General features: G+C 45.1%; 1 protein-coding gene across 4 annotated transcripts in view; it reads left to right on the forward strand.

The window, feature by feature from the left end:
• The window catches only part of LOC134345086 (lipoma-preferred partner homolog), a 453573-nt gene that overhangs the window by 281656 nt on the left and 144870 nt on the right, over positions 1-27047 (forward strand). For all 4 annotated transcript variants that reach the window (XM_063045237.1, XM_063045236.1, XM_063045238.1 and 1 more), the window contains exon 3: positions 22117-22229. In XM_063045237.1, the coding sequence (XP_062901307.1) occupies positions 22117-22229 (113 nt within the window). The remainder of the gene's footprint in view (positions 1-22116; positions 22230-27047) is intronic.

A 27047-nucleotide genomic window follows, 5' to 3' on the forward strand; every position in this document is an offset into this window, starting at 1 on the left:
CAAATATTTCCCACAGTTCATAGTATGATAATGATAGGAAGAAAGATTTCACTGCAGACCGATACTGAGATACTGTAAATATTTTCCAAAGAGCAGAGAGAGCTTCGCTCGGGAAACATAGCTCAATACTGCCTCCTTCAGAGAGCAGCGTGAGTTTCACACTATCCCATCATCACTGAAACCCAGAACAGAATGCCATTGGTAAGACTCTCAGAGTATAATGTAAATGGTAAGACTCTTGGCAGTGTGGAGGATCTGGAGTCCATGTCCATAGGACACTCAAGGCCGCTGAGCAGGTTGACAGTGTTGTTAAGAGGGTGTATGGTGTGTTGCCATTCATCATCCGTGGGATTGAGTTTAAGAGCCGTGAGGTAATGTTACAACTGTATGAGACCTTGGTCAGACCTCACTTGGAGTGCTGTGTTCAGTTCTGGTCACCTCACTACAGGAACGATGTGTGTGACTCTCAGTTCAGCTAGCAGCTTAATCTAGGAGATGACAGCCCCTGGCCCAACCAAATTTAAGAAATCTCGTTTGGGTGGATGCTGCACGATGTGTCCCCTGTTACAAATCAGTACCCCGAAATAAGAAACAGTACACAATATGCGATTAAACCATTGAGCTTTATAATTCTTAATTTGACTATATGGTTAATAAAGCAACAAAACAAAGAAAAGGGCCCATTCTCATGAAACAGTCTAATGCACAATGTTAGAGCTCACTGGTAAGGCCATTCATCCACCATTGACCTCCTCCGATTGTCGCTGCCCTTCGGACCCTCGCTCTGAGTCCACCCTCATTACCGAACAGCCCACGGTGTGACACTCCCCCGTAACTTCCCATCCCACAGTGTGACCCTCCCTCATTACCGAACAGCCCACAGTGTGACCCTCCCCCATAACTTCCCATCCCACAGTGTGACCCTCCCTCATTACCGAACAGCCCACAGTGTGACCCTCCCCCGTAACTTCCCATCCCACAGTGTGACCCTCCCTCATTACCGAACAGCCCACAGTGTGACCCTCCTCCATAACTTCCCATCCCACAGTGTGACCCTCCTTAAGGGCCACCTCCTTCTCCACCCCACCCACCTTCACACTGGAAGGAACATTGACTGATAGCATCACAGCCTGCTATGGAAGCGTGAGACAGTAAGTCCATAAGACCTAGGAGCCAAATTAGACCATTCAACCCATCGAGTCACTCCACCATTCCATCATGGCTGATCCCAGATCCCACTCAACCCCATACGCCTGCCTTCTCACCATATCCTTTGATGCCCTGACCAATCAGGAAACTATCAACCTCTGCCTTAAGTATACCAATGGATGGTTTCCAGCACTCTCTTTGGCAGAGCATTCCATAGATTTCCTACTCTCTGGCTAAAAAAATCCTCTTTACCACTATTCTAAAGGATCACCACTCAATTTCTGGCTGTATCCTCCGGTTTTGGATACTGTACCTTCATCACTGGAAATGTCATCTCCACATCCACCCTATCTAGTCCTTTCAACATTCGGTGGGTTTCAATGAGATCCCCCCGGCATTCTTCTAAATTCCAGTGAGTACAGGCCCAAAGCTGCCAAACGCTCCTCTTTTTAAAAAAGGAGGGAGAGAGAAACCGGGGAATTATAGACCGGTTAGCCTAACGTCGGTGGTGGGGAAACTGCTGGAGTCAGTTATCAAGGATGTGATAACAGCACATTTGGAAAGCAGTGAAATGATCGGACAAAGTCAGCATGGATTTGTGAAAGGAAAATCATGTCTGACGAATCTCATAGAATTTTTTGAGGATGTAACTAGTAGAGTGGATAGGGGAGAACCAGTGGATGTGGTATATTTGGATTTTCAAAAGGCTTTTGACAAGGTCCCACACAGGAGATTAGTGTGCAAACTTAAAGCACACGGTATTGGGGGTAAGGTATTGGTGTGGGTGGAGAATTGGTTAGCAGACAGGAAGCAAAGAGTGGGAATAAACGGGACCTTTTCAGAATGGCAGGTGGTGACTACTGGGGTACCGTAAGGCTCAGTGCTGGGACCCCAGTTGTTTACAATATATATTAATGACTTGGATGAGGGAATTAAATGCAGCATCTCCAAGTTTGCGGATGACACGAAGCTGGGTGGCAGTGTTAGCAGTGAGGAGGATGCTAAGAGGATGCAGGGTGACTTGGATAGGTTGGGTGAGTGGGCAAATTCATGGCAGATGCAATTTAATGTGGATAAATGTGAAGTTATCCACTTTGGTGGCAAAAATAGGAAAACAGATTATTATCTGAATGGTGGCCGATTAGGAAAAGGGGAGGTGCAACGAGACCTGGGTGTCATTATACACCAGTCATTGAAAGTGGGCATGCAGGTACAGCGGGCGGTGAAAAAGGCGAATGGTATGCTGGCATTTATAGCAAGAGGATTCGAGTACAGGAGCAGGGAGGTACTACTGCAGTTGTACAAGGCCTTGGTGAGACCACACCTGGAGTATTGTGTGCAGTTTTGGTCCCCTAATCTGAGGAAAGACATCCTTGCCTTAGAGGGAGTACAAAGAAGGTTCACCAGATTGATTCCTGGGATTGCAGGACTTTCATATGAAGAAAGACTGGATGAACTGGGCTTGTACTCGTTGGAATTTAGAAGATTGAGGGGGGATCTGATTGAAACGTATAAGATCCTAAAGGGATTGGACAGGCTAGATGCAGGAAGATTGTTCCCGATGTTGGGGAAGTCCAGAACAAGGAGCCACAGTTTGAGGATAAAGGGGAAGACTTTTAGGACTGAGATTAGGAAAAACTTCTTCACACAGAGAGTGTTGAATCTGTGGAATTCTCTGCCACAGGAAACAGTTGAGGCCAGTTCATTGGCTATATTTAAGAGGGAGTTAGATATGGCCCTTGTGGCTACGGGGATCAGGGAGTATGGAGGGAAGGCTGGGGTGGGGTTCTGAGTTGGATGATCAGCCATGATCATAATAAATGGCGGTGCAGGCTCGAAGGGCCGAATGGCCTACTCCTGCACCTATTTTCTATGTTTTCTATATATTAACTCTTTCATTCTCAGAATCATCCTTGTGAACCTCCTGTGGACTCTCTCCAATGACAACACATCTTTTCTGATATACAGGACCCAAAACAGTTGATAATACTTCAAGTGTGGCCTGACCAGTGTCTTATAAAGGCTCAACATTATCTCCTGTCTTCTATATTCGATTCCCCTTGAAATAAATGCCAACATTGCATTTGTCTTCTTTACCACAGATTCAACCTGTAAATTAACCTTCTGGGTGTCTTGCATGTCTTCCTAAGTCCCTCTGCACCTCTGATGTTTGAACCTTCTCCCTATTTAGATAATAGTCTGATCTGTCGTTCATTTTACCAAAATGCATTATCATACCTTTCCCAGCACTGTATTCCATCCACCACTTTTTTGCCCAATCTTCCAATTTGACTAAGTCCTGCTGCAATTGCGTTGTTTCCTCAGCACTACCTACCCCTCCACATATCTTCGTATCATCTGCAAACTTTGCCACAAAGCCATCAATTCCATTGTCTGTCTAAATCATTGATAAACAATGTGAAAAGTGGCGGTCCCAATACTGACCCTTGAGGAACATCACTAGTCACCACAGCCAACCAGAAAAGGCCCCTTTTATCCCCTGTTGCTGCTTCCTGCCTGTATCTTTCCTGTAACACCATAGGATTTTATCTTGTTAAGCAACCTCAAGTGTGGCACCTATCAAACGCCTTCTGAAAATCCAAGTAAATGATATCCACTGCCTCTCCTTTGTTCACCCTGCTTGTTTTTTTTTCCTCAAAGAACTCTCAACAGGTTTGCCTGGCAAGATTTCCCTTCACAGAAATCATGTTGACTTTGACTTATTTCATCATTTGTCTCCAAGTACCCCAAAACCTCATCCTTAACATTTTCCTGACCACTGAGGTTAGGCTAACTGGCCTATAATTTCCTTTCATTTTCCTTCCTCCCTTCTTAAAGAGTGGAGTGACATTCGCAATCTTCTAGTCCTCCGGGACCATGCTAAAACCAAGTGATTCTTGTAAGACCATGACCAATGAGTATGTTATCCCTTCAGCAACCTCTCTCAAGATTCTGGGATGTAGTCCATCTGGTCCAGGTGACTTATCCACCTTGAGACCTTTGAGTTTGTCAAGCACATTTTCCTTTGTAATAGCAATGGCACTCATTCCTGCTCCCTGACCCTCACGGACCTCTAGCACACTGCTAGTGTCTTCCACAGTGAAGACAGCTGCAAAATACTCATTAAGTTCATCTGCCATTTCTTTGTCCCGCATTACTACCTCACCAGCATCATTTTCCAGTAAACATAGATGCCCTTGAATGAAAAATCCTACAATAAGCATTGAATAAGTTCCAGTCCATCATGAGTAGAGCCCTCCCCACCACTGAGTATATCAACGTGGAGCACTGTCACAGGAAAGCAGCAGCCACCATGAAAGACCTGCACCATTGAGACCATGCTCTCTTCCCACTGCTGCCATCAGGAAGGAGGTACAGGAGCCTCAGGGCCTACTCCACCAGGTTCAGGAACAGTTATTACCCCTCAAACATCAGGCTCTTGAACCAAAGGGGATAACTTCACTCAACCTCCCTCATTGGATCACTAAAATCTTCCCACAACCTATGGGCTCAGTTCCAAGGACTCTACCTCATGCTCTCGATATTTTTTGCTTATTTATTTATTATTATTTAGTTTTTTTCCTTTTCGTACTTCTTGTTCTTTGTGTTTTGCTGATTTGTCTGTCTTTGCTGTGTGTGGCCTTTCAAAGATTCTATCGTGTTACTGTGTATTTAGTTCAAGCTCAAATCTAATTGTCATTGGATCATACATACATACCCATAAACACAGCAAAATGAAACTACGTTACCTTGAATACCTGCAAGAAGACGAATCTCAGGATAGCATTTGGGGGTGTATGTGTACTTTGACAATAAATTTACTTTGAACTTTGAACTTGTAGAGAATTAGCAAGGACTATAGAATTGTCTGTGTGGTCTTTAGCAAGGCCTTTGACAACAACCCAGATGGTAGACTGTTCCAGAAGATTAGATCGTGTCAGACCCAGCGTGAGGTTAACAACTGGGTACAAGACTGGATTGGTGGAAGTAGACAGATGGTGGAAAGTTGTTTCCAGGTTGGAGGCCTGTGACCAGTGGTGTACTGCAGGGATCAGTGCAGGGTGTACTGTTTTTTCTCATAAAACAATGAACAGTACTGCACAGGAACAGGACAATTAACTTCGTCATCAAATGGCCAACTAATTCTCTCTGCCTACACGGTGTCCATATCCTTCCATTTTCCTCACATTCATGAGCCTATCTCAACGTCTCTTAAAAGTCTCTAATGTATCTGCCTCTACCACCACCCCAGGAAGCACATTCCAGACACCCACCCCTCTCTGCATAAAAGAACTTGCCCCTCATATCTCCTTTGAAATTGCCTCCTCTCACTTTAAATACGTGACCTCTGGTGTCAGACATTTCAACCCTGGGAAAAGATATTGTCTGTCTACTCTGGCTGTGTTGCTCATAATCGTGCAAACTCTAGCAGATCTCCCCTCAACCCCTGCCACTCCAGAGAAAACACCGCAGGTTTGTCCAGCCTTTCGTTGTGCACGTGCCCTCCAATCCAGGCAGCATCCTGGTCAACCTCGTCGATGCCCTCTCCAAAGCCTCGACATCTTTCCAATAATAGGGCGACCAGATCTCTATGCACTATTCCAGATGTGCTGTAACTAGAGTTCTATAAAGCTGCAACATAACTTCCTGAGTTTTGAACTCAAAGGAGATGAGTTATTAACTTCAAACTTTCTGCATAATCACTCAAAGAGATGAACTGCACGTGCATGTAACAAGAACTGTATAACTCATCTCCTTCTACCTTAGGCCACAAACTTACCCCTCGTATATTATACTTTTATACTTTATACTTTATAGTTGCCAAACAATTGATACTAGAACATACAATCATCACAGAGATGTTTGATTCTGTGCTTCCCGCTCCCTGGATTACAAATATTAAATATTAAAAATTTAAATTATAAATCATAAATAGAAAATAGAAAAATGGAAAGTAAGGTAGTGCAAAAAAACCGAGAGGCAGGTCCGGATATTTGGAGGGTACGGCCCAGATCCGGGTCAGGATCCGTTCAGCAGTCTTACCGCAGTTGGAAAGAAGCTGTTCCCAAGTCTGGCCATACAAGTCTTCAAGCTCCTGAGTCTTCTCCCGGAGGGAAGAGGGACGAAAAGTGTGTTGGCTGGGTGGGTCATGTCCTTGATTATCCTGGCAGCACTGCTCCGACAGCGTGCGGTGTAAAGTGAGTCCACGGACGGAAGATTGGTTTGTGTGATGTGCTGCACCATGTTCACGATCTTCTGCAGCTTCTTTCGGTCTTGGACAGGACAACTTCCATACCAGGTTCTGATACACCCTAGAAGAATGCTTTCTACGGTGCATCTATAAAAATTAGTGAGGGTTTTAGGGGACAGGTCAAATTTCTTTAGTTTTCTCAGGAAGTAAAGGCGCTGGTGGGCCTTCTTAGCAGTGAACTCTGCTTGGTTGGACCAAGTCAGGTCATTTGTGATATTGACCCCGAGGAACTTAAAGCTTTTGACCTGTTCCACTTGCGCACCACCGATGTAAATTGGGTCGTGCGGTCTGCTACTCCTTCTGAAGTCAACAACCAATTCCTTCATCTTGCTGACATTGAGGGCTAGGTTATTGTCTTCACAAGATCACAAGACAAAGGAGCAGAAGTAGGCCATTCGGCCCATCGAGTCTGCTCCGCAGCTCCCCCATGAACTGAACTATTCACCCATCTAGTTCCAATTTCCGGCTTTTTCCCCATATCCCTTGATACCCTGACCTTCGCACCACTTTGACAAAGCCATGCTGAGTATTCCTATTCATATTATGCTTCTCCAAATGTTCATAAATCCTGCCTCTCAAGATCTTCTCCATCAACTTACCAACCACTGAAGTAAGACTCACTGGTCTATAATTTCTCGGGCTATCTCTACTCCCTTTCTTGAATAAAGGAACAATATCCGCGACCCTCTAATCCTCCGGAACCTCTCCCATCCCCATTGATGGTGCAAAGATCTTCGCCAGAGGCTCAGCAATCTCCTCCCTCGCTTCCCACAGGAGCCTGGGGTACATCTCATCCTGTCCTGGTGACTTACCCAACTTGATGCTTTCCAAAAGCTCCAGCACATCCTGTTCCTTAATATCTACATGCCCAAGCTTTTCAGTCCACTGTAAGTCATTCCTACAATCGCCAAGGTCCTTTTCCATAGTGAATACTGAAGCAAAGTATTCATTAGGTACCTCCGCTACCTCCTCTGGTTCCAGATACACTTTTCCACTGTCACACTTGTTTGGTCCAATTCTCTATGGCACGTGCTCTGGGCGCCACTTGAAGGGGGCGCCACTGAGCAGTTTCTATTAAAGTGAGACAAGCCATCCTTGGATAGTGAAAAAAGAAATTTCTTCAGATATATGATCTGTCTTTGTTTATCATGGGTGAGAAGCACTAGGATGGCCTTATTTCAGAGCATTGTGTTAGAAGACCATGAAACGTTCCTTCATGAAGAAGAAGGAAAGTGGAGCTGAAGGATGGAAGAGATGAAAGTTGGAGGCAGAGGAAGCCAAGAAGTTGAGCAAGTTCTTCATGCCCTTCTTTGAAAAGCCCGGAACAAGTAGTTCGACACGTTTCCTGGAGTCGCCTGCCCCTGCTGCAAGTTTGTTAGAATCCGAAGGTGGATCAAGTACAAATGCGTCACAAGTGGAGGAGGAAGTCAAGTCAGATAAATCTGAGTATGACGAGAGTAAGAGTGAGGCTGCCACAGAGAACGTGGACATGACAGGAGGGGAAGGCGATGGTGGTGGTGGTGGTGATGTTGAGTTTATTGACGAGATTTTATCTGACGAGATTGAACCTGACGACACTGAACCTAGTGAACTGCATGGTCATAGTCATAGTCATAGTCATAGTCATACTTTATTGATCCCGGGGGAAATTGGTTTTTGTTACAGTTGCACCATAAATAATAAATAATAATAACACCATAAATAGTTAAATAGTAATATGTAAATTATGCCAGGAAATGAGTCCAGGACCAGCCTATTGGCTCAGGATGTGTGACCTTCCAGGGGAGGAGTTGTAAAGTTTGATGGCCACAGGCAGGAATGACTTCCTATGATGCTCTGTGTTGCATCTCAGTGGAATGAGTCTCTGGCTGAATGTATTCCTGTGCCCACCCAGTACATTACGTAGTGGATGGGAGACATTGTCCAAGATGGATGGTGTCAAAGAGCCTGGAACTGTCATACCAGAAGTGATTGAACAGCATGGCATTGAAATTCTGAAGTTTGAAAAGGATACTGAAAAAGTAATTCTGCCTGATGTGTTGAGAATAGAAATAATAAAGCTGGGTTTGAAGTGTTTCCAGAACAGAGGGGCCTTTCCTACCAACATATAACCGCTCAATGAACAAAACTTGGTTCAAGATGAAATTGGGAAATGGTCGTGGTGAGGAAGTGACTCGCTCATGGCTGGTCTATTCCCCTTCTAAAAAGTCTGCATTTTGTATCTGTTGTCTTCTCTATTCCCGGTCAGACCATCAATCCTCATTGGAGCAGGAAAGTGGATTCAACCAGTGGAAAGCACCTGAAAGGATTAGTGTTCATGAAAATGTCAAGAATCATTGGGAATGCTTCACACAGTGGAAAGAAATGGAAAGAAATTTAGCTGAAAACAGGATTTATTGACGCGGTATTTCAGTCACAGATTGAGAAGGAAAAGCAGAAGTGGTGTGATATCTTGACGAGAATCCTTCACTGCATTAAATTCCTTGTAATTCAGAACCTGGCTTTGCAAGGACACGGAGTCACTTCAGCTAGCCGATGACTGCAATGTGGGAAATTTCCTTGGTTTACTGAAACTACTGGCCATCTTTGACCCTGTCATAAACGAACACCTCACTCATTTGAAAAGTCATCCTGGATCCACGTCTTATCTTTCACCGGGTGTCCAGAACGAATTCATCCACATGATGGCATCCACTGTTCGCCAGAGTTTACCGAGAAGCATTCGTAAAGCCAAGTACCATGGTCTCATGTTCAACTCGACTCCTGATCAGGCACACCGTGAGCTGATGTCAGAAGTAGTGAGGTATGTGAAAGTTGATTTTGAGAGGAAAACAGTCCTTGGTTTTATCCAGATGAGCCAGAAGGATGCTGAGAGCTTGGTTGAAGACAGCTTGAAACAGCTAGAGAAGGATGAAATGGAGCTACAAGATTGTCGGTCACAGTGCTATGACAACGCTGCTGTGATGGCTGGACACAGAAGTGTTCATCAAAGAATAAGTGAGAAAAACAACCTGGCAGTGTTTGTGAATTGCAACAATCACTCACTCAACTTGGTGGGTGTACATGCAGCCAAGCAGGATACAATAATGGTCATGTTTTTTGGAACCATCGAAGCTCTCTACGTGTTTTTCTCTCGTTCAACACAGCGCTGGGAAAAACTCAAAAGCGCCGTGCCTGTGGTTGTTAAGTCAGAGTCCGAAACCAGGTGGAGTGCAAGGACAGAAGCAGTGAAGCCTGTCAACAAGTACCTTGAAGAGATACTTCAAGTTCTCCAGAACATGATAGACAATGAAAACGAGACCAGTGAAATAAGAAGTGATGCAAGGCAGCTGTACAACTACATGTTGAGTTAAGATTTTCTGATCTTGCTAGGACTTTGGAACAAGGTACTCGGTCGCATTGACCATATTCAAAAGGGGCTGCAGGATCCTAGCATGAACTTCCACCATGCTGCCCTGGATTTGAAAACCCTCCGAGATTATGATGAAAGAGAAGTGTTGGTCAATGAGTCACTTGAAGAAGGAGTCGTTCTCTGTCAAGAATGGAATATTGAAGTTGAAAGACGTCAGAGACAAAAGAAACGAATGGCTGATGAGAACTCGAGACGTTGGGTTAACAGCTAAGGAGGAAATGGAAAGAGTCATGAAGGGAACACTCGGCCGTCTTCACAGAGAAATGGACGAAAAGTTCGCTCGTTTGCACGGCACAGACGCCAAGTTTGGGTTCCTTCTCGATGTTGAGGGACTGTGTTACGGCGCCAACAGTAATGACCTAAAGAAAAAGTGCAAAAATTTGAGTGAATTGTACAGCTCTGATGTTGATGGACAGCAGCTATGTCCTGACGAAGGGTTCCAGCCCAAAACTTCGACTCATCGTTTCTAACTGATGCTGCCCGACCTGCTGAGCTCATCCAGTGTACTGAAAGTGTTGCTTTGATCACAGCATCTGCAGATTATTTTGTGTTAGCTATATGAAGAAATTTTGGATTGCAGAATATTGCAATCAAGGCGGGTCAACATGAAAATATCAAGAACTGAAGAGCTTCTTGAATTTATTGTTCAGTATGGAGGTGAGAGCGTCTTCCCCAATCTTCGCATTGCTATTCAGATAATGTTAACCATCGCAGTTTCCATCACCAGCTGTGAGAGATCATTCAGCAAGTTAAAACTAATACTTTCATATTTGAGAGCCTCCATATGTCAAGGCAGCCTCTGTGATCTTGCTCTGCTGAGTGTAGAAAGAGAAGAAACTGAAAAAACTGACTTTGATCACATCATAGACCAACTTGCATCAGTGAAAGCAAGGAAGCTGCAGATACACCCCTGCTCTTCACATACTTGTAGAACACCTTAGGGTTTTCCTTAAACCAGCTTGCCAAGGCCTTATTATGGCCCCTTCTGGCTCTCCTAATTTCATTCTTAAGATCTTTCCTGCTAGGCTTATAATCTTCTAGATCTATATCATTACCCAGCTTTTTGAACCTTTTGTAAGCTTTTCTTTTCTTCTTGACTAGATTTTCAACAGCCTTTGTACACCATGGTTCCTGTACCCTACCATAACTTCCCTGTCTCATTGGAATGTGCCTATGCAGAACACCATTCAAATATCCCCTGAACATTTGCTACATTTCTGCCGTACATTTCCCTGAGAACATCTGCTCCCAATTTATACTTCTAAGTTCCGGCCTGATAGCTTCATATTTCCACTTACTTCAATTAAATGTTTTCCTCACTTGTCTGTTCCTATCCCTCTCCAATGCTACGGTAAAGGAGATAGAATTGTGATCACTATCTCCAAGATGACCTGACACCTAGCCAAGTTCATTTCCCAATTCCAGATGAAGTACAGCCTCTCCTCTTGTAGGCTTATCTAAATATTGTGTCAGGAAACCTTCCTGAACACACCTAACAAACTCCACCCCATCTAAACCCCTCGCTCTAAGGAGATGCCAGTCAATATTGGAGAAATTAAAATCTCCCATCACAACAACCCTATTATCATTGTGCCGTTCCAGAATCTATCTCCCTATCTGTTCCTCGATGTCCCTGTTACTCTTGGGTGATCTATTAAAAAAGCACCCAGTAGAGTTATTGACCCCCTTTCTGTTTGTAACTTCCACCCACAGAAACACAGTAGGCAATCCCTCCATGACTTCCTCCTTTTCTGCAGCTGTGACACTATCCCTGATCAGCAGTGCCACACCCCCACCTCTTTTGCCTCCCTCCCTGTCCTTTCTGAAACATTTATAGCCTGGCACTCTAAGGAGCCATTACTGCCCCTGAGCCATCCAAGTCTCTGTAATGGCCACAACGTCATAGCTTCAAGTACTGATCCACGCTCTAAGCTCATCCGCTTTGTTCATGATGCTTCTTTCATTAAAATAGACACATCTCAAGCCATCAATCTGAGCGCATCCTTCTCTATCACCTGCCTCTCCAACCTCTCACCCTATCTACAAGCTTTCTCTGTTTGTGATCCAACCGCCCCTTCCTCCGTCTCTTCAGTTCGGTCCCCATCCTCCAGCAATTCTAGTGAGTAGAGATAGCCCAGGAGATTATAAACCAGCGAGTCTTACTTCAGTGGTTGGTAAGTTGATGGAGAAGATCCTGAGATGCAGGATTTATGAACATTTCATGAGGCATAATATGATTAGGAACAGTCAGCATGGCTTTGTCAAGGATGTGACTAAACACGTTGATGAAGGTAAAGCAGTACATGTAGTGTATATCAATTTCAACAAAGCATTTGATAAGGTACCCCATGCAAGGCTTATTGAGAAAGTAAGGAGGCATGGGATCCAAGGAGACCTAGCTTTCTGGATCCAGAACTGGCACCCACAGAAGGCAAAGAGTGGTCATCTTCTGCATGAGGTTGGTGACCAGTGGTGTGCATCAGGGAACTGTTCTGGGACCTCCTTCTCTTTGTGATTTTTTTTTAGATGCCCTGGATGAAGGATGGGTTAGTAAATTTACCAATGACACATGTTGGGTGTGTTGTGGATAGTGTGGAGGGCTGTCAGAGGTTACAGTGGGACATCAATAGGATGCAAAACTGGACTGAGAAGTGGCAGATGGAGTTCAACCTAGATAAGCATGAGATGGTTCATTTTGGTCGGTCAAATATGATGGCAGAATATAGTATTAATGGTAAGACTCTTGGCAGTGTGGACAATCAGAGGGATCTTAGGGTCTGAGCTTATAAGACCATAAGATGTAGGAGCAGAAGTACGCCATTCGGCAATGGAGTCTGTTCCGCCATTCAATCATAGGTTGATCCACTTCATCCAGCCATCCCCACCCCCCTGCTTTCAGCCCATACCCTTTGATGCCCTGTCTAATCAAGAGCCTATCTATCTCTACCTTAAATACACCAAGTGACCTGGCCTCCACAGTGGCTTGTGGCAACAAATTCCACAGATTTACCACCCTCTGACTAAAGTAATTTCTCTGCATCTCAGTTCTAAATGGACGTCCTTCAATCCTGAAGTCGTGCCCCTTTGTCCTAGAATCCTCTACCATGGGAAATAACTTTGCCATATCTAATCTGTTCAGGCCTTTTAACATTTGGAATGTTTCTATGAGATCCCCCCTCATTCTCCTGAACTCCAGGGAATACAGCCCAAGAGCTGCCAGACATTCCTCATACGGTAACCCTTTCATTTCTGGAATCATTCTCATGAATCTTCTCTGAACACTCTCCAATGTCAGTATTTCTAAAATAAGGAGCCCAAAACTGCACACAGTACTCCAAGTGTGGTCTCACGAATGACTTATAGAGCCTTAACATCACATCCCTGCTCTTATATTCTATACCTCTGGAAATGAATGTCAACATTGCATTTGCCTTCTTCACAACTGACTCAACCTGGAGGGTAACCTTTAGGATATCTTGCACAAGTACTCCCAAGTCTCTTTGCATCCCTGCATTTTGAATTCTCTCCCCATCTAAATAATAGTCTGGCTGTTTATTTCTTCCATCAAAGTGCATAACCATACACTTTCCAACATTGTATTTCATTTGCCACTTCTTCGCCCATTCCCCAAAACTATCTAAGTCTCTCTGCAGACTCTCTGTTTCCTCAACACTACCTGCTCCTCCACCTATCTTTGTATCATCAGGAAATTTAGCCACAAACCCATTAATACCGTAGTCCAAATCATTGACATACATCGTAAAAAGAAACGGTCCCAACACCGACCCCTTGATGAACGTCACTGGTAACGTGCAGCCAACCAGAATAGGATCCCTTTATTCCCACTCTCTGTTTTCTGCCGACTAGCCAATGCTCCACCTATGCTAGTAACTTCTCTGTAATTCCATGGGCTCTTATCTTGCTAAGCAGCCTCATGTGTGGCACCTTGTCAAAGGCCTTCTGAAAATCCAAGTACACCACATCTACTGGTAGGATGCAGAAGTGGGCTGAGAAGTGGCAGATGGAGTTCAACCCGAAGAAGTGTGAGGTGGTACACTTTGGAAGGACAAACTCCAAGGCAGAGTACAAAGTAAATGGCAGGATACTTGGTAGTGTGGAGGAGCAGAGGGATCTCGAGGTACATGTCCACAGATCCCTGAAAGTTGCCTCACAGGTGGATAGGGTAGTTAAGAAAGCTTATGGGGTGTTAGCTTTCATAAGTCGAGGGATAGAGTTTAAGAGTCGCGATGTAATGATGCAGCTCTATAAAACTCTGGTTAGGCCACACTTGGAGTATTGTGTCCAGTTCTGGTCACCTCACTATAGGAAGGATGTGGAAGCATTGGAAAGGGTACAGAGGAGATTTACCAGGATGCTGCCTGGTTTAGAAAGTATGGATTATGATCAGAGATTAAGGGAGCTAGGGCTTTACTCTTTGGAGAGAAGGAGGATGAGAGGAGACATGATAGAGGTGTACAAGATAATAAGAGGAATAGGTAGAGTGGATATCCAGCGCCTCTTCCCCAGGGCACCACTGCTCAATACAAGAGGAAAACAACAGGAATTCTGCAGATGCTGGAAATTCAAGCAACACACATCAAAGTTGCTGGTGAACGCAGCAGGCCAGGCAGCATGTCTAGGAAGAGGTGCAGTCGACGTTTCAGGCCGAGACCCTTCGCGACAAAGGGTCTCGGCCTGAAACGTCGACTGCACCTCTTCCTAGAGATGCTGCCTGGCCTGCTGCGTTCACCAGCAACTTTGATGTGTGTTGCTTCAATACAAGAGGACATGGCTTTAAGGTAAGGGGTGGGAAGTTCAAGGGGTATATTAGAGGAAGGTTTTTTACTCAGAGAGTGGTTGGTGCGTGGAATGCACTGCCTGAGTCAGTGGTGGAGGCAGATACATTAGTGAAGTTTAAGAGACTACTAGACAGGTATATGGAGGAATCCAAGCTGGGGGCTTATATGGAAGGCAGGGTTTGAGGGTCGGCACAACATTATGGGCCGAAGAGCCTGTACTGTGCTGTACTATTGAATGTTCTATGTTCTATGTACTGCATCTCCTTTGTCTAACCTGCTTGTAATTTCCTCAAAGAATTGCAGTAGGTTTGTCAGGGAGGATTTTCCTTTCAGGAATCCTTGCTGGCTTTGGCCTATCTTGTCATGTGCCTCCAGGTACGCCTAATCTCATTCCTACCAATCGATTCCAACAACTTCTCAACCACTGATATCAGGCTAACAGGTCTATAGTTTCCTTTCTGCTCCCTCACATAGTGTCCATAGGACACTCAAAGCTGCTGCGCAGGTTGACGCTGTGGTTAGGAAGGCATACGGATTGAGTTCCAGAGCCAAGAGGTAATGTTGCAGCTATATAGGACCCTGGTCAGACCCCACTTGGAGTACTGTGCTCAGTTCTGATCATGTCACTACAGGAAGGATGTGGAAACTATAGAGAGGGTGCAAAGGAGATTTACAAGGATGTTGCCTGGATTGGGGAGCGTGCCTTATGAGAATAGGTTGAGTGAACTTGGCCTTTTCTCTTTGGAGCGGTGGAGGATGAGAGGTGACCTGATAGAGGTCTATAAGATGATGAGAAGCATAGATCATGTGGATAGTCAGAGGCTTTTTTCCAGGGCTGAAATGACTAACACGAGGGGACACCGTTTTAAAGTGCTTGGAAGTAGGTACAGAGGAGATGTCGGGGTAAGGTTTTTACTCAGAGAGAGGTGAGTGCATGGAATGGGCTGCTGGTGACGGTGGTGGAGGCAGATACAATAGGGTCTTTTAAGAGACTCCTGGATAGGTACATGCAACTTAGATAAATAGAGGGCTGTGGGTAACCCGAGGTTATTTCTAAAATAAGTACATGTTCGGCACAGCATTGTGGGCCAAAGGGCCTGTATTGTGCTGTAGGTTTTCTATGTTTCTATGTTTTAAATCTGAATTCCTGCCCCTTGCTCCAATCTCTCAGCTATGCATTTGTCTTTCATCTCACTCTATTCTTATACTCACTGTGGACGGGCACAGGCAGTAATCCGGAGATTACTACCCTTGTGGTCCTGTTTCTCAACTTCTTTCCTAACTCCCCGTAATCTGTTTTCAGAACCTCCTCTCTTTTCCTACCTATGTCGTTGGTACCAATATGTACCACAACCTCTGGCTGTTCACCTTCCCACTTCAGGATATCACTGAAGCGATCTTAAACATCCCGGACACTGGCACCTGGGAGGCAAACTGCTATCCATGTTGCTTTCCTGCATCCACAGAATTGCCTGTCTGACCCTGTAACTATCGAGTCCCCTATCACTGCTGCCATCCTCTTCCTTTCCCTACCCTTCTGAGCCACAGGGCCAGACTCTGTGCCTGAGGCACGGCCACTGTTGCTTCCCCCAGGTAGGCCGTCCCCCCCAACTGTACTCAGACAGGAGTACTTATTGTTAAGGGGGACAGCCACAGGGGTATTCTCTAGCATCTGACTCCTGCCCTTCCCACTCCCGACTGTTACCCACTTCTCTGTCTCACCAGGGCCCTCTCCATAGCCTATAGCTCCTCTCTATCACCTTCTCACTTTCCCTGATCAAAGGTCATCTAGCTGCATCTCCAGTTCCCTAACCTGGTCCTTAAGGAGCTGCAGCTCGACTCACCTTGCACAGATGTGGCTGTCCGGGAGGCTGGGCGTTTCCTGGACACTCCACATCCGACACCCGGTAAGAGCACCGGCCTTGCAGACAAACTTCCTGTTTCTATTCCTCACAGGTAAATTACCTCGCCTCGACCCGTTATCGCTGAAGCCCTGTTGAGCCAAAGCCTTCCTTCTCTGATCCTCTCTACCCTGATGTTCGCTCTATAAAGCTGACTATTTTTAAAATTCTTCCCACCGGTTTAACTCACTGACAACTACACCCTTGCGCAGTCGCACCTCGATGAAACCCCTGAAGAAAAAAATGGGTGTATTGTACGGTTAGGAGTGAATGTCCTGTGATGGTACATGGGGTGGACAATGCTGTTGGGAATGGAAATCCTGTGTTGTTAGCTGGCTTGGACTGCACTGTTGGGACTGAATTGTCTGTGATAGTACATGGGGTGGACTGTACTGTTATCCAGAGAGGTAAGGAGGAGTGGGGCATCACTGAGTGGTGAGTCACTTTGGATGTCGTCTCAGCTTCTAATATTTTCTGCTCTTTGGGTCACAGTGCTTAAAGGATCCAGTGTTCAACGCAATCCAAGTTTTCAGTGAGGCCAAGACATGCAGTACATCTAGTTCTGGCCTCTACTTTCAAAGGACATTGCTGCCTTCTCAGGAAAATAACAGTCGGTGATTCCAGGCTGCAGATGCTCACATTGCTTAAATAGCTCCAGTGGAACTTGCTGTTCTTTAGTGGGGAAAATGGTTTCAAGGCATCTAACATAACACAGGGCATATGTCCAGGCGAGCTGTCAGATTTAATTGGGCACAGAATGAATCAGAAAGCCATCAGTTCTCAAACAGTAAAGAACAGACACATAGTTGTGGACTGTGCCTGAACATTTCTACATTTCTGTCGAGGACTGTAAATAAGCTCTAGAGTCATCTGGCCAAGCAAACCTGGACACACCAGGGAGACAGTGGTAAAGGACACACATTCTCTCTCTCTCTGTCGCGTGCACGCCCCACACACACACACACACACACACACCCCATTCACACACACACACCCCATACACACACACACACACACACACACACACAGACACACACCCCATTCACACACACACACCCCATACACACACACACACCCCATACACACACACACCTCATACACACACACACACACACACACACCCCATTCACACACACACACCCCATACACACACACACCTCATACACACACACACACACACACACCCCATTCACACACACACACCCCATACACACACACACCTCATACACACACACACACACACACACCCCATTCACACACACACACCCCATACACACACACACCTCATACACACACACACACACACACACCCCATTCATTCACACACACACACCCCATACACACACACACCTCATACACACACACACACACACACACACCCCATTCACACACACACACCCCATACACACACACACCACATACACACACACACACACACACCCCATTCACACACACACACCCCATACACACACACACCTCATACACACACACACACACACACAGACATACATGTGCGTGTACACACACACACACCTCACTTACACACTGACAGTCACACACACACACACATACACACTCACACGCACGCACACACACTCACACGCACGCGCACACACACACACACACAGACACATACCTCACATACACACACTCACACTGACACACACAGACACAGACACACACACATGTGCACACACACATGATTGTAATAGAAAATAGAAACATAGAAAACCTACAGCACAATACAGGCCCTTTGGCCCACAAAGTTGTGCCGAACATGTCCCTACCTTAGAAATTACTAGGCTTACCCATAGCCCTCTATTTTTCTAAGCTCCATGTACCTAGCCAGAAGTCTCTTAAAAGACCCTATCGTATCCGCCTCCATCACCGTTGCCGGCAGCCCATTCCACGCACTCACCACTCTCTGAGTAAAAAACTTACCCCTGACACCTTCTCTGTACCTACTCCCCAGCACCTTAAACCTGTGCCCTCTTGTGGCAGCCATTTCAGCCGTTGGGGAAAAAGCCTCTGACTATCCACATGATCAATGCCTGTCATCAGCTTATACATCTCTATCAGGTCACCTCTCATCCTCCGTCGCTCCAAGGAGAAAAGGCCGAGTTCACTCAACCTGTTTTCATAAGGCATGCTCCCCAATCCAGGCAACATCCTTGTAAATCTCCTCTGCACCCTTTCTATGGTTTCCACGTCCTTCCTGTAGTGAGGTGACCAGAACTGAGCACAGTACTCCAAGTGGGGTCTGACCAGGGTCCTATATAGCTGCAACATTGCCTCTCGGCTCATAAATTCAATTCCACGATTAATGAAGGCCAATACACCGTATGCCTTCTTAACCACAGAGTGAACATGCACAGCTGCTTTGAGCATCCTATGGACTCGGACCCCAAGATCACCCTGATCCTCCACACTGCCAAGAGTCTTACCATTAATACTATATTCTGCCATCATATTTCACCTACCAAAATGAACCTCTTCACACTTATCTGGATTGAACTCCATCTGCCACTTCTCAGCCCAGTTTTGCATCCTATCAATGTCCTGCTGTAACCTCTGACAGCCCTCCACACCATCCACAATACCTTCAACCTTTGTGTCATCGGCAAACATACTAACCCATCCTTCCACTTCCTCATCCAGGTCATATATAAAAGTCAGGAAGAGTAAAGGTCCCAGAACAGATCCCTGAGGCACACCACTGGTCACAGACCTCCATGCAGAATATGACCTTGGTGTCTACAACCACTCTTTGGCTTCTTCTTCCTCTTCTTCTCTGTCTTGTTTTATGGCAGTTGGCACCCAGCTTAATGGTGCATTACTGCCACCTTCTGCTCTGGAGTGTGCAATAGACTTACATTCTAAATCACTTCACTCAATCACACACACACACATACCCTAACTTGCACTTTATCCTCCCATCTTTGGCCATCCTACCCTATTCCTGCTTATCCATCATATCCTATAAAAAACCCCTGTACCCCTTAAGAAAGCTAAAAATACCCTGACCTGTGCTCTCTCACCCATGCCCAGCAGCCCTTTTAATGTGAATTCCTGCACCCCCAATTCCGTTAGATTAATTCTCATCATCTCTCTCTGTATCCCATACTTCCTCTTTCCCTTCTGTGGGCAAGCCAGTTCTGGATCCACAAAGCAATGTCCCCTTGGATATCATGCCTCCTTACTTTCTCAATAAGCCTTGTATGGGGTACCTTATCAAATGCCTTGCTGAAATCCATATACACTACATCTACTGCTCTTCCTTCATCAATGTGTTTAGTCACATCCTCAAAAAATTCATTCAGGCTCGTAAGGCGTTTACCTGCATTACGAGACCTGCCTTTGACAAAGCCATGCTGACTGTTACTCATCATATTCTACCTCTTCAAATGTTCATAAATCCTGCTTCTCAGGATCTTCTCCATCAACTTACCAACCACTGAAGTAAGACTCACTGGTCTATAATTTCCTGGGCTATCTCTATTCACTTTCTTGAATAAGGGAACAACATCCGCAACCCTCCAATCCTCCGGAACCTCTCCCATCTACATTGATGATGCAAAGATCATCGCCAGAGGCTCAGCGATCTCCTCCCTTGCCTCCCACAGTAGCCTAAGGTGGATCTCATCCGGTCCCGGCAATTTATCCAACTTGGTGTTTTCCAAAAGCTCCAGCACATTCTCTTTCTTAATATCTACATGCTCAAGCTTTTCAGTCCGCTGCAAGTCATCTCTACAATCACCAAGATCTTTCTCCATAGTGAATACTGAAGTAAAGTATTCATTAAGTACCCCTCCTATTTCCTCCGGCACCATACACACTTTCCCACTGTCACACTTGATAGGTCCTATTCTTTCACGTCTTATCCTCTTGCTCTTCACATACTTGGGGTTTTCCTTAATCCTGTCCGCCAAGGCCTTCTCATGGCCCCTTCTGGCTCTCCTAATTTCCTTTTTAAGCTCCTTCCTGTTAGCCTTATAATCTTCTAGATCTCTAACATTACCTAGCTCGCTGAACCTTTTGTAAGCTTTTCTCTTCTTCTTGACTAGACTTATACAGCCTTTGTACACCTCGGTTCCTGTACCCTACCATAACTTCCCTGTCTCATTGGAACGTACCTGTGCAGAACTCCACACAAATATCCCCTGAATATTTGCCACCTGTCTTCCGTACTTTTCCCTGAGAACATCTGTTCCCAATTTAAGCTTCCAATTTCCTGCCTGATAGCCTCATAATTCTTCTTACACCAATTAAATGTTTTTCTAACTTGTCTGTTCCTATCTCTCTCCAATGCTATTGTAAAGGAGATAGAATTATGATCACTATCTCCAAAATGCTCTCCCACTGAGAGATCTGACACCTGACCAGGTTTATTTCCCAATACCAAATCAAGTACGGTCTCTCCTCTTGTAGGCTTATCTACATATTGTGTCAGGAAACCTTCCTGAGCACACCTAACAAACTCCACCCCATCTAAACCGCTTGCTCTAGGGAGATGCCAGTCGATATTTGGGAAATTAAAATCTCCCATCACGACAACTCTGTTATTATTACACCTTTCCAGAATCTGTTTCCTTATCTGCTCCTCAATATCCCTGTTACTATTGGGCGGCCTATAAAAAACACCCAGTAGAGTTATTGGTCCCTTCCTGTTCGTAACCTCCACCCATAGAGACTTTGTAGACAACCCCGCCATGACGTCCACCTTTTCTGCAGCCATGACACTATCACTATCTCAGTTAATAACTCATCAGGGGTGATTGATAAGTTTGTAGCCTAAGGTAGAAGGTGATGAGTTATTAACCTCAAACTTTCTGCACAACCACTCAAAGCGTTGAACTGCGTGTGCATGTAACGAGAGCTGTATAACTTATCTCCTTCTACCTTAGGCCACAAACTTATCAATCACCGCTGCTGTGGACACTTTCTAGAGGTCCAAGATGCGTATGCTACACGACCGCTGGACTAAGTGTGCAAATGTAGGAGGGGACTATGTTGAAAAATAAATGTGCTAGGTTTTCTAAAATTGACTCCTACCTTAGACCACGAACTTATCAATCACCCCTCGTACAACCCTGAGATTCATTGTTACCATCAAAGTGGAGGTACAGGAGCCTGAAGACACACATTCAACGTTTCAGGAACAGCTTCTTCCCCTCCAGCATCAGGTTTCTGAATGGGTAATGGGCTCATTTACACTAACACTATATTTCTCCCCTCTCTTTCTATTTAATTTAAATTTATATATGTATTTCTTACTGTAATTTTTAGTTTTTTATTATTAGCTATTGCAATGTACTGCTGCTGGAAAACAACAAATGTCACCACACACGCTGGTGATATGCAAGCTGATTCTGACCTGATCCCCGTTGTAGAGCTTTCCTGTCCCCGGCAGTGCAATTCCCCTCACATGCAGTGATGCAGTATGTGAGGGTGGTTTCTTCTGTGCATCAGAACACCACGTCTGTGATCGCTGTCACTTGTTCAGTGGTCAGGATGAAGAGAGAACCTGCCCTGTGTGTTGGGAAGGCATTTATGGAGCCAGTAGTATGGACATCAGTGATGTTTGAATTTGATTGTTTCCTACAGGAGAGTTTCCACCGCCCCCTCCAAGTGTCGAAGGACTGAGCCAGATCCCTGCGGAGTTCCCCCCTCCACCCACATTGGACCAGAATGAATCGAGTACATCTTCTGATGTGCAGGTGAGGAGATGCCTGGCTGGGAGTGAGTGGACACGGAGTGCGGTCAAGTTAGAGAACTCTTCCACACACTGTAGATGATGTTCAATCAAACCATAAGACATAGAGCAGAATGAGGCCTGTTAGCCCATCAAATCTGCTCTTTCATTCCATCATGGCTGATTTATTATCCCTCTCAACCCCATTCTCTTGCTTTCTCCCTGTAACCTTTGAAGTCCTGATTAACCAAGAACCTATCAACCTCCACTTTAAATATACTCAATGATTTGGCACCTCAGCCATCAGTAGCAATGAATTCCACAGACTCACAAAATACAAAAAGAGTACAAAGCTTGAATGTGCTTGTCAGAGAGAGTACAAACTTTGTACATAACTGTCAGAACACAAGGTAAAGATAAAGTATGGGGAGCTTGTTTTTTGAGAGATATTGAGACCTTGGTCAAGACTTGTACTTGTTACATACACCTGTTAGGGTACATTCTCCAGATACTTTATAAGGTAACCGTAGCCTTCAGCCAGGAGCAGATGTCATCAGGTGGTTCCCAACCTTCACAGAGTGTTTCGACCCTTAACCACGACACTCTCCAGTTGGTGGGCCGGCAGTGGTGGCCAAATCACTGCCCATCTGCTCCTGGTTTCCAGCGTCCCTCCTCTCACCTACTCCAAATCCAACAAGAGGCTCGTTCTGCCTCTTCCCCCATCCTACGAGCTACTTGTTTTTTGCTCCTTTCGTCCAGGCCCAGAGCTGACAACAACGGCCATGCTGATTGGGCTGGGAAACTTCTGCAGCCGATCTCCACAGGGAACAACCATGCCTGCCATCCCTTGTCTTTACACTCCTGCACTAAGGGCTGGTACTTCATGGCCTTTCTCTCATGGAGAAAGGAGAAAAAAAGAGATGCATATTGCGGGTAGGAACAAATGAGGTGCTTATAGAGTATAAGAAATGCAAGAGAACACTTAAGAAAGAAATCAGGAAGGCTAAAAGGCATGAAGTTGCTCTTGCACAGAAGTTGAAGCAGAATTCTAAGGGATTCTATAGATGTTAGAAGTAAAAGGATTAGAAACAAAGAAAACCTACAACACAATACAGGCCCTTCGGCCCACAGAGCTGTGTTGAATATGTCCTTACCTTAGAAATTACCGGGTTTACCTATAACCCTATATTTTTCTAAGCTCCATGTACCTATCCAAAAGTCTTTTAAAAGACCCTATTGTATCCGCCTTCACCACCGTTGCCGACGGCCTATTCCACGTACTCAGCACTCTCTAAGTCAAAAACTTACCCCTGACATCTCCTCTGTACCTACTCCCCAGCACCTTAAACCTGTGTCCTCTTGTGGCAACCATTTCAGCCCTGGGAAAAAGCCTCTGACTATCCACACGATCAATGCCTCTACGGGTACCTTATAAGGTATCTGGAGAATGTACCTTAACAGGTGTATGTAACAAGTACAAGTCTTGACCAAGGTCTCAATATCTCTCAAAAAACAAGCTCCCCATACTTTATCTTTACCTTGTACACCTCTATCAGGTCACCTCATACACCTCTATCAGGTCACCTCTCATCCTCCGTCGCTCCAAGGAGAAAAGGCCGCGTTCACTCAACCTATTCTCATAAGGCATGCTCCCCAATCCAGGCAACGTCCTTGTAAATCTCCTCTGCACCCTTTCTATGGCTTCCACATCCTTCCTGTAGTGAGGCGACCAGAACTGAGCACAGTTCTGGGCCAAATTAACAAGGAGTTTGATAAGGTGCTACATAATAGTCATAGTCATATTGATCCCGGGGGAAATTGGTTTTCGTTACAGTTGCACCATAAATAATTAAATAGTAATAAAACCATAAATAATTAAATAGTAATATGTAAATTATGCCAGGAAATAAGTCCAGGACCAGCCTATTGGCTCAGGGTGTCTGACCCTCCAAGGGAGGAGTTGTAAAGTTTGATAGCCACAGGCAGGAAGGACTTCCTATGATGCTCTGTGTTGCATCTCGGTGGAATGAGTCTCTGGCTGAATGTACTCCTGAGCCCAACCAGTACATTATGTAGTGGATGGGAGACATTGTCCAAGATGGCATGCAACTTGGACAGCATCCTCTTTTCAGACACCACCTAAAAGACTTATCCATCAAATAAGGATGCATAGAGTTGGGGATGATGTATTAGGGGTGGTGTATTAACATGGAAAGTTGATTGGTTAACCAATAGAAAGCAGAGAGTTGGAATACATGGGTGTTCCTCTAGTTGGCAATCAGTGGTGAGTCGTGTGTCGCAGGGGTCAGTGCTGGGCCCACAATTGTTCACAATATACATTAACCATCTGGAAGAGGGGTCAGAGTGTAGTGTATCTAAGTTTGCTGATGATACTAAATTGATTGGTAAAGCAAATTGTGCAGAAGATAAGGAGAGTCTGCAGAGAGATATAGATAGGTTAAGTGAGTGGGCAAAGGTCTGGCAGGTGGAATACAATGTTGGTAAATGTGAGGTCATCCACTTTGGAAGGAAAATTGAAAGAGCAGATTATTATTTGAATGGTAAAAAAAATTGCAGCATGCTGCTGTGTAGAGGGACTTGGGAATACTTGTGCATGAATCACAAAAGGTTGGTTTGCAGGTGCAGCAGGCTATCAAGAAGGCAAATGGGATGTTGACCTTCATTGCAAGAAGGATTGTATTTAAGAGCAAGGAGGTTATGTTGCAACTGTACAGGGTAATGGTGAGCCCACACCTCGAGCACTACATACAGTTCTGGTCTCTTTACTTGAAGAAGGATATACTGGCTTTGGAGGTGGTGCAGAGAAGGTTCACCGGGTTTATTCCAAAGATAAGGGGGTTAGACTATGAGGAGAAATTGAGTTGCCTGGGACTGTTCACGCTGGAATTCAGAAGAAAGAGGGCAGATCTTATAGAAACATATAAAATTATCAAAGGGATAGATAAGATAGAGGCAGGAAAGTTGTTTCCATAAGACCATAAGACAAAGGAGCAGAAGTCGGCCATTCGGCCCATCGAGTCTGCTCCACCATTTTATCATGAGCTGATTCATTCTCCCATTTAGCCCCACTCCCCCGCCTTCTCACCATAACCTTTGATGCCCTGGCTACTGAGATACCTGTCAATCTCTGCCTTAAATACACCCAATGACTTGGCCTCCACTGCTGCCCGTGGCAACAAATTCCATAGATTCATCACCCTCTGACTAAAAAAATTTCTTCGCATTTCTGTTCTGAATGGGCGCCCTTCAATCCTTCAGTCATGCCCTCTCGTACTAGACTCCCTCATCATGGGAAACAACTTTGCCACATCCACTCTGTCCATGCTTTTCAACATTCGAAATGTTTCTACGAGGTCTCCCCTCATTCTTCTAAACTCCAAGGAATACAGTCCAAGAGTGGACAAACGTTCCTCATATGTTAACCCTGTCATTCCCGGAATCATTCTAGTGAATCTTCTCTGAACTCTCTCCAACGTCAGCACATCCTTTCTCAGATAACGAGCCCAAAACTGCCCACAATACTCCAAATGAGGTCTTACCAGCGCCTTATAGAGCCTCAACATCACATCCCTGTTCCTATACTCTATTCTTCTAGAAATGAACGCCAACATTGCATTTGCCTTCTTCACCACCGACTCAGCCTGGAGGTTAACCTTAAGGGTATCCTGCACGAGGGCATCTCAGAACTTTGAATTCTCTCTCCATTTAAATAATAGTCTGCCCATTTATTTCTTCTGCCAAAGTGCATAACCTTACACTTTCCAACATTGTATTTCATTTGCCACTTCTTTGCCCATTCTTCTAATCTAGCCAAGTCTCTCTGCAGACTCTCTGTTTCCTCAGCACTACCAGCCCCTCCACCTATCTTCATATCGTCAGCAAACTTAGCCACAAAGCCATCTATTCCATAATCCAAATCGTTGATGTACAATGTAAAAAGAAGCGGCCCCAACACGGACCCCTGTGGAACACCACTGGTAACCGGCAGCCAACCAGAATAGGATCCCTTTATTCCCACTCTCTGTTTCCTGCCAATCAGCCAACGCCCTATCCACGTATGTAACTTTCCCATAATTCCATGGGCTCTTATCTGGTTAAGTAGCCTCATGTGTGGCACCTTGTCAAAGGCCTTTTGAAAATCCAAATATACAACATCCACTGCATCTCCCTTGTCTAGCCTACTGGTAATTTCCTCAAAAAATTGTAATAGGTTTGTCAGACAGGATTTTCCTTTAAGGAATCCATGCTGAGTTCTGCCTATCTTGTCATATGCCTCCAGGTACTCCGTAACCTCATCCTTGACAATCGACTCCAACAACTTCCCAACCACCGATGTCAAGCTAACAGGTTTATAATTTCCTTTCTGCTTCCTTGACCCCTTCTTAAATAGTGGAGTGACATTTGCAATCTTCCAGTCCTCCAAAACCATGCCAGAATCTATCGACTTTTGAAAGATCACTGCTAATACCTCTGCAATCTCCACAGCTACTTCCTTCAGAACACGAGGGTGCATTCCATCTGGTCCGGGAGATTTATCTACCTTTAGACTATTCAGCTTCCTGAGTATTTTCTCTGTCGTAATTGTGACTGTGCACACTTCTCTTCCCTGCCACCATTGAGTATAAGGTATAATGCTGATGACTTCCTCAGTGAAGACTGATGCAAAATACTCGTTCAGTTCCTCCGCCATCTCCTTATCTCCCATTACAATTTCTCCAGCATCATTTTCTTTCGGTCCTATATCTACTCTCACCTGTCTTTTACTCTTTATATACTTGAAAAAGCTTTTAGTATCCTCTTTGATATTATTTGCTAGCTTCCT

This window comes from Mobula hypostoma, chromosome 4, assembly GCF_963921235.1.
Source record: "Mobula hypostoma chromosome 4, sMobHyp1.1, whole genome shotgun sequence".
Lineage (NCBI taxonomy): Eukaryota > Metazoa > Chordata > Chondrichthyes > Myliobatiformes > Myliobatidae > Mobula > Mobula hypostoma.